The sequence below is a fragment of the Trematomus bernacchii genome, unplaced genomic scaffold (assembly GCF_902827165.1).
Source record: "Trematomus bernacchii unplaced genomic scaffold, fTreBer1.1, whole genome shotgun sequence".
Classification (NCBI taxonomy): domain Eukaryota; kingdom Metazoa; phylum Chordata; class Actinopteri; order Perciformes; family Nototheniidae; genus Trematomus; species Trematomus bernacchii.
Window position 1 is genome coordinate 778,446 of NW_022987732.1, and position 13,223 is coordinate 791,668.

The window sequence follows — 13,223 nt, forward strand, 5'->3', positions numbered from 1 at the left end:
AATGTAATAAAAGGCTGCACATTAGAATGGATATCTGGAAGCAATTTTAGATTATAAAAAAAGGAAAAAAAAAGACATCTGTTTACATAATGCTAATAACGCCCTCCTCGCATCTTTATTTAGTCCCAATCTATCTCCTCCAGGCATACTGACTTACTAACCGGATCTCTTCTAAGACACTGCACCGGAGAGAGAGAGAGAGAGAGAGCAGAGGGGAGAGAGAGAGAGAGGGAGGGAGGGAGGGAGGGAGGGATCGAGCAAGCGCAGGAGAGAGGGAGAGAGGAGACAAGAGAGAGAGCACGGGGAGGGAAAAGAAGCGAGAAGCTGAGAGAAAGAGAGAGTCGCAGGAGGAAGAGGGAGAATGCTCGGTGTCCGGGTAACACTTCCACGCTTGTATCCAGGGCCTTTGTGAATACACCATGGGATGCATCGGCTCCAGGACACTGAGTAAGCCCCGCTTCTCTTCCCTCTCTCATTGCAGACTAGAAGGGGGTTTGGTTGGGGGGGAGAAGGAGGATGAGGAGGAGGATGGGGGGTCTTGCGCGAGACTGTGTAAGGACCGGCTTTACATTTATACGTGTGTGTGTGTGTGTCTCAGGTGTTTGTTTTGTCTATCGGCGCAGTGTGTGAGCAAGATTTATAGTCACAGAAGACACAGAATACAGGCAGAGATGTCAGAGACAATATGTGTTCAAATGTGTGTGTGGTTTGCCTCCCCCACCACTCTTCTCCCCCTCCCCCCCTCCTTCCACCCCCTGATTTATGATGCTGTTTGTCAGAATGTATATGTGTGTGTGTGTGTGTGTGAGCGTGTGTGAGTGTGTGTGTGTGTGTGGGAGGCAGAGCGGGATGGAGAGAGGGAAACGCTGTAATAGTGCTTATTTATAGAGCCGGGAGGGGGGGAAAAAGGGGGGGAAAGGAGACAAGGGATAATGCCATTGTCAGGGGCGTATGCACACTTTGTTGTTATTTGCATGAATACAAGGGATAGATGGGGGATCAAAGAAACGAGCAGCAGAGGAAACATGTCAGTGCAGGGAGGAGGGGGGAGACGGACCGATGGTGGGGGTGATGGGGAGAGGGAGAGGGAGACTACGTGCAGGAGAGGGTGTGTGGGATTGTTGGGAGTGTTCAGGTGAGAACCCCCCTGAATAAACACACAGATGACATGTTAAACTGCTGCAAGGTGGGGAAACACTCGGAGGGGTTGTACGTGTAAAAGAACGTCAGTATAGTTCAAATATGTAGCAGTGCATAGCCAGGACGTCTTAGCATGTAGCTGCAAAGGTAAAAATAAACACAGACTTCCTTTGCGTTGAAATATTAATGAAGCACTTAGCACATCAGGCTCTTAAACACATGGAACGCATGTCTCCGAACACATCCTACGTCACTCTGAGATGTGCATAACCTTAGCAGGGGTCATGGATGTCAAAGACAGGTTACAGACTGCATCTCCACTGTGTGCATGTGCAGGAGCATTTTCAATATATCTGGGAGAATGCAAGCACGATACAGCACATGACACAGTTAGGAAAGCAGGTGTGAACTGAATACAGCAGGAGCGGTGTTGGACACATTGCAGAGCAGCAGAGTTAACATGCTCTGTCAACAGTCACTCAGGTCATGACAGGAGACCTTACGCAGCACAGCGGGGAGAAATGATGGTATTGAAGAGGAGCTTAAAGGCTTTTTGGACGCGATTAATATGATTCTGACGCATATTTTTAGACAAGATTTCAATAAGGCTGCTCCGGTTATAGTTTCAAGGCATTCATTCAAGGTATGCTTAGGTCACAGGCTCCTCGAACAGTGCAACACAATAAAACACTTGTCAGTCACATGGTGCAAATAGCCCCGCTGTGAGCACTGTAATCTGTGTGAAAATAAACAGTCGTTACGAGAAGTGGCCCGTGTGCCCGAGTTTCTCCAGTAAGCAGCGGGATGCGGAGCAGTCTGCAGGCGTGGTTGTGTTTACCCTGGGTGAGGATGGCTGTAGTGTGTGCTATTGATCGGCCTTCTCAACTGCAGTCCACTCTGCCAAGCGGAGATCAACAAGAGGAGCATCATCTGTACGGGCGGGAGTAGCCCTGATGTGTCTGTCTGGCCTCCGGTAACTCTATCTCTCTCTGCTCCATCATATCTGATATCTGTGTGTACCCGAGCAATGCTGTAGTATGGCAAGAGTTGTGTCTGTGTGTGAAACATGGGAACAGCATGTCGAGGGACTACATTCTGCACTGTTTACTTACATGTTATGGAGCTCACAAGGGAAGGGACACTAGGTCTGTCATGATATGTTGGGCAATATATTCCCTAAAAAGTGATTGCGATACATAAAAAGATTGTGAATACAAGAAGACACTTTCAGGCTACTGATATAATGCAAGGATAACCTTTTAAAGAGCAATGCAACTCTCATTCTTCAGAATATTCAGGTATTGCAATAGGATTGTGATTTAAAAAGAATATAATGTAAATAAAATATAGGCACACAAGAAGCAAATTGAAAAAAGTGTACTCACAGGCTCTGTTATTAAAGTCTGTGCTGCCTTACGTTCTCTTAAGAGTGAAAACCTGGCTGTTTATTCAAAAAGATAGTTGGTTAAAATGTAGCGGACATTCTTATGTAAACAAACGGGCATGTAAACACAACGGGCATAATCAAGGTTATCAAATACGATCAAGGTCATATCTGTAAGTACGTAAAGGTCGTTCATGTAATTATTGTGACAAGCTTTGGTGACGCAGAAGAAACTATAGTGCAATATTCTTAGTGATAACAATACCTATAGCTACCTATATTATCCCCGGTTAGTGTCAACACTTTACCATAAATGTATCTTGTTATGAGAGGTGGGCGGTACACATTCATTCAAACAGAAAACCCCACACGTTAGAAGCTCCAGGCTGAAAAGCATTATCTTGCAGACCCTCATGCATGCAGGCATGAGCTTAGTTGTTATTGTCATTCTGCAACACATGACAAAATGAAGCTGTTGTTTATGCATCAACACACAACATAAAAACATGAGGAAAAGAAAACAAACACAGCGATGCAGGTTTTCCCGTCGACAGCCGCGGCAGAAACACCAGTGAGATGTTCCCTCAGATCTGTACCTCCACACATGGGAGAGCGTTGCCTTCAGGGAGTTCTGCACCAAACAAGAAGTCTATTTTAAACAATACCGAGGAGTTTTGCTGCGAAAAACCTAAAGGAGATTTCTGGCAGAATTTCCTGTGAGATAACTTTTCCTATGTGCACCCAGTGAGGTCATGTTTCAGTCTGTTATTAGTATATCCTTAATAAACAAGGACCATGCATAGAAATCAAGTCATCTCTAAAAGGGGAAGAAATTATTTATGCCAGGTTTAGCTAGTAGCTCATTTCCATCTGCAGTCCCCTGGGCGTGTACACACTTAACAAACAACACACAATTAAAACAGCGAGAAGCCAAACTCCAATGCTTGATGGCCGTAAATGAAAAGGAGATTTTGCAGAGTCTGCCTTAGTGTGATGTTTCAGTCTGAGTTCAGCGCTGATCTTGAGGATCTGTTATCAGGTTTTGTAGCGACATCTCAAAAAGTTGTAAACAGATTCTAACATGGGACAAGGCAGACATGCTAAAAATGCCACAACCATGGGCCGTTATCTGAATAGGGAGAACAACTTCATAGGTGCTGAGAGAAAATGGGGCTTACCCCGATAATATGGGCAGCATCCTGACGTAACATTTTTAAAGAGGACATTTTAGGATCATGTTCAGGTGTACTGTAGTGTCTCTACTGTGACATGTCTCCATGCTTTAATGTTCACAAAGCTCTTTATTTTTCTCATACTGCCTGTGCACCTCTTTTCACCCTCTGTCTGAAACCAGAGCCCAGTCTGCTCGGATTGGTTAGCTGGCCGGCTCTGTTGGGATTGGTCAACCGCTTAGAGATGTCCCGCCCCTTAGTCTATCACGCACAATGTGTTGGAGCGCTAGCCAATACAATTGTGTGATGTCACTGTGTTATGCTAAGTCCTGCAGCGCTAATGCTCGGCCTGGGATGCATTGATTCAGCTTTCTGTGAAGGTTATACTTGTTTTGTTTGTTTATTATTCCAAACCTTGTTGAAAAATGAGTGCTGACATAAAAACCAAGGCTGGGTTAAGTTTACTTGAACCTTCAGCAGTTTAAAACAGTTTCTTTGGCAAAAAAAAAGGTTTAGTCTCAAAGAATCTATTGAAAAATACATTCCTCATTATTGAAGGTTATGTTTTAAACTGACCTTCTTACCGTGCTTTAGCCCAGCTGCACTCAGCCTCACGGTTCAGGTGCAGACACACTGGCTGTCTGCATCCATCATCCTTTCAGAGCTAGAGGCCTTGAGAAGCAGTCGATACGAGGTGCACATTCTTCCTCACCTCATCAGCGAGGAAGAGGCAGTGAGATCTGCTGCAAAACAACCACAGACTTGTATTTTCGTCAGTGACAAGTGTCAGTGTGTGTGTGTGTGCGTGTGGTACACAGCTTGTGTATGCTTCATTTCCACAGATGCCAAACACAGTGTTAGTAATTCAGTCACAACACCATGATCACATTTACAGATGTACTGTTGGCAATGCGTTAACCTATCATTATGGTTGAAAGCTACTCACAAAATCATCTTTCTTTATCCAGTTATAGCTATACCTGAGAGTGCTGGAAACATTCATCTCTGTTTAATTTAGGGCATAGTGTGCAGTGTGAAGATGCATGCGATGGGTCAGGCAGTAGTGGGGAAATGATATATATACATGTAGGACGTGATGACAACTCTCATCGCTATGTTAGCCTCTGAGCAGACTCACTCGTCACTTTATTCTTAGTTAGCTTAGTAAAGGGCCACTGCTGACACACAGCTCACTGATTCAGGCACTAAGAGCAGATTCTGTGTGTGTGTGTGCGTGCGTGTGTGCGTGCTTGCGTGTGTTTTCGTGCGTGCGTTTTAGTTTTATGTAAATGTGTTTGGAGCACAGAGTTTCTCATGCTGAAAGCTGGCATCAAATGTGCAGTCATATTCATAATCCTTTCTGCTCGTGATTTGATCAGATAATTCCTGATTTAAAGCAGATCATCTCCCAAATTAGACTATTCGATATAGATTAAGTTAATGTTTATTAGCTTGTGTTCAGATATGATTTAAAACTTTTTTTTTTTAAATAAAAAATATATATTTTTGTCGGAAATCTTTCAGAATAACATTCAGAATCTGGTTTATGCCAAATTCCTAGGTGTGTTGGTGCATGACATAAGAAAGATACAATTAAGATAGAGGAGAAAAACAATAGAAACATCTAAACATGAAAACATGTAAAATATACCTGCATTAAAATTGAAGAGCTTTGAGGCTTTTAGAAGTGTTCGTTTCGTGGATAAATTGTCCCAAAAATTGACAAAGGTTCACAGAAAGTGCATTTTCTACTGGAAAAAGTTTTGTTTCATACAGCTCATTTAATCAAACAGTACCTCGGTTCAGTATATGTGTCTCCATGTATGGATGTGTTGTATGCATGAAACTGTGAATGACCTCGTGTTTACATCCGCCTCCTATAGTACCGCGCTCCTGCTGCTATATTTATCTGCTCATATGTGGGCGGTAGATTTGTGCAGAAATGGGCAAAATTGTCCAAGAAATGTGCAAATGCTCAGTGCAGTTTCTATTTCTTAAGATATTGTAGAAAATAATAATTGTTGTTTTGTTTAGCTAATGTAATTGTTGACATGTATGTATGCATGGACCTGTGAATGACCTGGAGTGTACATCTGCCTCTCATATAATCGCGCCCTTGCTGCTATATTTATTTGTACATTAGTGGATGTGAATATATTATTGAAAACACTGCTTCACCACTTTGATGGATGGATGTGCCTTTGTTGTGCACATAAGGGAAAACAATGATCTGGCTTCTCCCAAGTAGCCTACAGCAAAGCTACATATTAACACCACCCATCATTACAAACACACAGTATTAACTAGGAGGGTAGCAACAAATGAGATATATCAAATCAAAAAGAGAGCACATTTTGTAAGAAATGAAGAGGCCTTGATCCTGTCATTGTGTTATAAACTATTAGATGTGAGTTAATTCATTATACAGCAGCTAGTGTTAAGATATAATTACAAACTGGATAGCTTTTTAATTAAAAAAACATGTTGTAGGAAATGTTTCAGAATAAGAATCACAATCTGGTTTACTGCCAAGCTGCTCTCACATACAAGGAATTTATGTAGGTGTATTGTGGCATAATACAAACATAGTAAGAGAAAATGAAATATATTAATAACAGTTTTACAAAAATCAAATATATAAAACTATAAATAATAGATACAAGAAACGAAACAAATAGGGGAGAACAACTATAAAAATATGAACAAATATTCCTGAATTAAAATAGAAGAGCTGGGCAGATTTTAGAACGTGACATTTTTGCAGAAATGTGCAAAATTGTCCCAGAAATTAGCAAAATTCGACACCACATGCCTTTACACACCACATGCCTTTACACACCACATGCCTTTACACACAAGCAAGTGATGTGCCATTTTGCATCGAGCCTGTAAACTGGAACATCTCGCAGACGGACGTAGAGAGGCTGATTGATTGGATTCTGTCCATGTTGAAAAAGCCTTGCACACATGAACACATCCAAGGTGAATGACTCAGTGATGTAGTGCCTCAGAGACAAGGGGGACCTGATGACCCTTACCTGTGTGTACCTGTGTGTATGTGTGTGTACGTGTGTGTACGTGTGTGTACACCCAAGGCCTCACACAGCAAAGGGTCTTTACTTACAGATTTATGTGAGTGCCTCTGCGTCATATTCTCTACTGTGTGCTATTCATTTTTTGCGGGGGGATTGATTAAGTGTGTGTGTGTGTGTGTGTGTGTGTGTGTGTGTGTGTGTGTGTGTGTGTGTGTGTGTGTGTGTGTGTGTGTGTGTGTGTGTGTGTGTGTGTGTGTGTGTGTGTGTGTGTGTGTGTGTGTGTGTGTGTGTGTGTGTGTGTGTGTGTGTGTGTGTATCATTTTCAGCCTGCAGATCAGAAGTAAGAGTCTTGTGTGTGGGCACATGATGGCAAGCGTTTCTGTAAACAAAGTGACTCAGCCATAAAGTGTGTTATGAAATTGAAACATAATGCTGTGAAAGAGAGAAATGCATCTCCACAATTTGATGTGTGTGTGTGTGTGTGTGTGTGTGTGTGTGTGTGGTTATGTGTGAGTGTGTGAATTTATGTGCATTTGTTGATGCACTCAGCGTTAGTGCGCTTGTTGTCTCAGTGTTATCTGTAGCTATGCTAACCACTTTAGTGCTGATAAGCAACAAAGGCCACGTCCTCAAAGACGCAAAGACTCCTTTGAATACCAAGGAGAGCGAAAATAAGATATCCTGCAAACAACGTGCAGTTTTATGAAACTGGCTGAGCAGGTTTCATCCTTTCATCTCCGAGTCGGATAGCAGCCCTGTTTCCGTTTGTGGTCTTAATTGTCATTATATACTTAGCAGGCCATTAGGATGTTTACGGAAGTGATCAGGTCGATGGGCTGCGGCTCGCTGTGCAAAGATGCTGCAGATTTATGACATCAGTGCAAGGATGACATCAGTGCTGGAGATCTGCACAGGATTGCAGTCACATAAACATTAAGACTGGTGCAGGAATGAGTCCTAAAACTTGAAGATTAGTTAGCATTTTAGCACTTCCAGGTATCAAAGTCAATCTATTTTGTTGTATGTTTTTGGTTAGATGCCTGAAACACAAACTGACACAAGCCTAAGAGATGTCAAAAAATACGTCAGCAAATACCCCACTCGTTGCTGTCAGAGGATAATGTGTGTCATAAAAATGGCGGTTGTTAACAAGTGGCTAAATGAGAACAGTAAACGTAATCCCTCCGAACATTAGCCTCCTTTAGCTTAGCGGTGGTGACATGAAGACATGTGACCGTGATGTAATTCCTTTATATCCTAATGTTAGCTTTTTAATATTGGTGATGCCATCTGGTGTTAATATGTGGAGATTATCCTGCTGAACAAAAACCTGTTAGTATCATAAACGTTTGACACATAGCTAATCTTCTGCAATATTTTAAAATCCAATGAGAACATTTTTTTGTTGAGGGAGTCATTGCAATGCTAACTTCCAGGGTCGGCCTGCAAAAATATTCATCACTGCACCACCATATTAATGAGGCGTGTCAGGCCAGGGTCATGTAGACATGTCATGTAATGAATGGCAGGAGCCTGACTCTGTGCTCGGGTGCCTACATGTGTGTAGATCATGTCCTGAAATACCCTTAGTTTTCCTCCACCATGCTCTCCCTACCGTCTGGGCTCTGGTGCTCAGCTGTGTTCCTGCTGAACTCTGGAGCTCAGTATCCCGATATCTGCACGTCTCGCTGGGAGAGGGCTGCCATCCAAGCCGGTGCCCCATCGTGGCAACCAGCCTTCCTGCAGCTGTGGTGGTAAACAAGCACCCAGCCCCTCTGGTTCTTCTTCTAGTGCTGCAGGGCACAGAGAGACAGATGACTCTCAAATGCTTCCCAGTTCAGCAGGAGCCGTCACACCACTACAGTCAGAGCTGGAGTTGACAGTGCAGCCGCTGCAGATCTTTGGTTGTTTGTTACGCACGGCTGCTTTGCTCCCTCTTTTTTTTCTGTTCTCCTCCATCTCCCCGCCCTCCCTGACTCCTTCCTCGCTTCCTCGCTCCTTCTCCTCGGCTGAGCTAAGCCTGTCTCCCCTATGACCGCAGGGGGAGATCCAGCTCTGCACCGCTGTATGTGCGGGGGAGGATGGAGAACGCCAGGGGACGAAAAGCTGGCTCAGAGCTCCGGTCATGTGCTCTGTTGTTTGTTTCCTCAAGGAGGAATTCTGCCTGGCTTCTCAAGAGCAGAATAACGCATCTGCTTGCTGCGCTGCTGACAGCATCACCTACCCGGGTGCAGAAACACAGAGCGTGCCACGACTTAAGACAGTGATCCTGGATAATGAGGACTGACCAATCCCCTATACAGAAACTCTGAGAACTGTAAACATCTCTGACTAATCCGATGTAGAAATCAAAACCCTCGTGGCTCACTTCACAAATAGCACTCGCTTTGATTTAATCTCACAAACACTAGATCATATACATTCAGCGCCAGAAATACACACTGGACTTAATGTTTCTGGTTCATTGCTGCGTAAAGGCTGCAGGGCGACCCAGTGGCACTTTGTAGTGATGCAGTCCACTCTTGAGCCATATTGTGATTCATGTGGGGCGGGAGAGTGACTGCTAATCTGCTAATTGGCTAAATGAGGCTGAGGGATGCAGAGGAGAGAAACAGAGGGAGTGAAGTGTGTGTTTTATACTGTGTGTTGCTGTAGGCTTGATGTGTGTGTGGGTGTACATATATGTCCTTGTACAGTTTGTGTTTGCAGGGCAGATTTTTAGCCCAGATGGGGGAACAATCTGGGACACTTTCTCTCGCCCAGGCAGAAAATGAGTCATCTCTCCATCTAAATGATATCAGCCCATGAGCAACTGGCACCGCTCTACACTGTGCGAAAAATCAAACACGTCTCACTTATCCTCGTGAGGTCACACAGAGTTCGTTTATAATAGGGAAAGTGGCACTTGCATTTTAATGTGTCGATCCAATGACAATGACAAGTCCTGATGCAAAGTAGTTCCTAAAATGTGGCTAAACCGGAGTAGTTTCGCTGCTTTACTTTTCAGGAATGTTTTGTTCACACTCACCTTGTCCCTTAACGTTTTATAGCAAGAAGGTGGATTTGCAGCAGAGCAGGGGGACTGTGGCCAGCTGCTGTTATTGCCTTCAAACACAGTAAAACGCTCAGACTATAAAAAACAATAACAATTGGCTGTGTGGCTGGCATTTATTGGGCAGGGACTTCCCCTTGAATGGTGTATTTTAATCTCTCACAAGCTAGATAAACATTATGTTTCCAAAACAGCCGGAATTGAATTTTCCAGGAAGAAATATTTTCAATACAAAACACTGACTTTTTTGTCACAAAAAAAACGATTATTGAATACCATTAAGAAAACGGCGAAAAAGTGGCCCAATTTAAGACATTCAGGTTTGGACCTGAAGGCAGTAAACATGGCAGGCTCAATGATTTAATAATGAAAATAACTTACAGCTGAGTGAGCGTGAAGAAAAATAGAAATTCACAAGGAACCAGGGATGAGTGCTAGACTAAAGGAGGGAAAGCAGACGGCCTGCCGCTGAAACAGGGAAACACACAGACTAGACACACAAGGGACTCATTAACTGATGAAACACAGGTGCTGGAAAACAGGCGGGAAAAAGACAGGAAGTAAAACAAGACACAACACAAGAGAAGAGACACTTCAATAGGATTGAAAAAAAACCTAGACAATGACAACAAGTGCAACATTTGCAACAGCTGCGACCTCGTACACGTAGGCACCCACACACACACGACACAACCTCACACACATTAAAGCCTACAGGGCGAAAACTGGGGCATATTTTACCCATCAGCTAAAATACAATGTTTTCATTTTGTGTCTTCTACATGCAAAACTGAAAAGATATATGATTTGGACATTTGTTTAAACAGTTAACATTAAAACAGGTCAAACTAATACAGTATTTTAAAAACATAGGGACACGAGCTGTTAAGAATTGCATCTAAATAACATTTTCAGACTTTATTTGGGAGTATTTGCTGTACTGTACTGTAGATCAAGCTAAATCTAAAGCATCTTTCACCAGACCCAAATGCCCCTTTTTGTAAGAAAAGTTCTGGGTTAAAAGGATGTTTCATAGCCTCCAAGTAGAGATACCCAGGTGATGTTTTAAAGGCTGTGACACAAAACGTTTGTGTTGTGTCCCTTTAAGGTAAATTCACCCTGGTAATGGACGACTAAACTATTTATACGTACAAGAACTTCATGTTCCTGCTGTGTATGTTCGGAGGTATTTTGGGAAACTATAAGAGGAATACACAAAGTAGGTTGAGGGAAACTAGGTCGAACTAAAGGGGAAATAAAACACACCTGGAAGTACCTCCTTGTAGATGTATGAGAGACAATAACACTTGTATCCTTACATCCGGAGAGCATTGAAAAGAGAAAATCCAGGGTTTTTTTCCACAGCATTAACTGTAGAAATGAAGCGAGGCGGTGCTGATTTGCAGCGGGCACTTCGTGTGAAGAGTGTCGATTTCTGAAATGAAGTCTGTCCCTCGTCTCCTGCCCTGGCAGTGATCTGATGCGACTGGACGGAGTTCAGAGGGAGGCTGATATCTGAGCGGAGCTGATGTTTGTGAATCACCGGGTCAGTGGGTCACATCGCTGGACATCCACTCAGCCAACAACTCCCTCTGTTTCCCTCAGAGCGGCCGAGGAACCGCTCACTATCACTGGTGTAGAGTAACCAGATGAACTCATAATAATAATAATACATTTGATTTATAAGCGCACTTTTCATTTGAGTAAACAAAACTCAAAATGCTACAGAGTAAAATGGTCGATACAAAGCAACAACAAAACATATATATAATGAAGTGAATAACAGAATAAAAACAGTGACGTTTTGGCCGGCATGGCAACAAGTGGGGATTTTAAAGATCTCGTAAAAGGCTATTCTAAAAAGATGCGTTTTAAGGCCTTGTGCTTTAGTAAAACGTTGTACTTTACTTGAGTATTTCAATCTTTTACTTCTGCTCCACTACAATTCAGAGGCAAATGGTGTTCTTTTACTCAACTACTTGTATTCAGTGGTGGAAGAAGTCCTTTACTTAAGTTAAAGTAGAAATACTTTGGTCTGAAAACACTTAATTACAACTGAAAGTCCTGAATTCAAAATGTTACTTAATTAATGTACTTGAAGTATTAAAAGTTCAGTAAGTAAAGTACACACACACCTACACACACACACACACACACACACACACACACACACACACACACACACACACACACACACACACACACACACACACACACACACACACACACACACACACACACACACACACACACACACACACACACACTCAGTGCTGATACAGGAGTGAGCCCCTCTGAGAGTTGCTCACAGACCCTCAGATACAGAGAGCAGGCACCTAGGGACTTGAGCTGTGTTTAAACTCCATTACCAGTACCCTCTCTCTAATTAAACCAATGTTTTAATTAGGATTTGGACAGCCAGGAAGGAGGAGGGATAATAATAACGCTCATTTATCCAACAGAGAGCGGCTATTTCTAAAGCCTCCCCCCCTCAGCAGTGTGCCGGGTGGATGACCTTGTGTGTGATCTGCCACCGACTCCTCCATAGTGCTTCATCACCTGAAACGCAGGTGTGATTTACAGGTGGAAGAAGACTCCGACAGAAAGAGTCTAGACACGAGGAGAGCCTGCAGGTGGTTAGTGGAAACTCAGTTGATGTATTGTGAATTAGAATTAAAGTGGCTAATAGAGACTTATCCCTCTTATTTACACCAATCTGATTATTCGCCATGACGGAGTTAACTCTTGTATGTTAATTTAGGCCTTGTAACTGATTCACTAGCACTCACTATGGTATGATCATGTTTGAAGTGAATATATCTGCACTTTCATTGTTGTTCGGAGTTTGATTCTTTATGGTTTTTGCACTTATTATAAGTCGCTTTGGATAAAAGCGCCAGCTAAATGATATGTAATAATGTAAACAAATTATGAAATGGGAGGAACACCTTTATCACCTTCTCCGAGGAGGTTATGTATTTATTTCGAATCGTTTTTCTGTCAGCAGGGAAACTTGTTTGAAGGTTGTAGCATTGGTGTAAAACACAGTACATTTTTCAGGCGAATCCAAATGATTATGTGGTTTGGTTTTGTCTCCTTTCCTCTTGTCTTGAATCCTTTCCTCTCATCTCCTCTCATACTTTGTCCTCTCTTTTCCAATTAATTTTTTCAGTTTGTTTGTCAACATGACAATGGGGAAAAATACTCTCCAGATTTTTTGTGAACTTGCTTTGAGGGTGTAGCATTGGCTTTTAAATTTTTAGAGCGGATCCCAATCAGTGGGCGGACACACGCACATTATCTGTTTCTTTAGAAATCGTGATTCGGCCTTGGTGGAGGTCGTTTTGTTTCCTCTCCTCTCCTCTTGTCTCATTTCCCCTCCCCTTATCTGGTGTCCTATCTTCTCCCCTTGTATCCTCTCCTCTCGTCTTTTATCCTCT

General features: G+C 42.8%; 1 protein-coding gene across 6 annotated transcripts in view; it reads left to right on the top strand.

Annotated features, from left to right (window-relative positions):
• Positions 1-265: 265 nt before the first annotated feature.
• fam131bb (family with sequence similarity 131 member Bb) overlaps positions 266-13,223 on the top strand; it is a 34,664-nt gene continuing 21,706 nt past the window's right edge. For 4 of the 6 annotated variants that reach the window (XM_034145718.1, XM_034145713.1, XM_034145714.1 and 1 more), the window contains exon 1: positions 296-447. Coding sequence is in view for 5 of the 6 variants with exons in the window: in XM_034145713.1 (XP_034001604.1) it covers positions 420-447 (28 nt within the window). In the remaining variant the exon portion in view is untranslated. Of the gene's footprint in view, positions 448-13,223 lie in introns of all 6 variants that reach the window. The other 2 variants (XM_034145715.1, XM_034145717.1) reach the window with 1 other exon arrangement.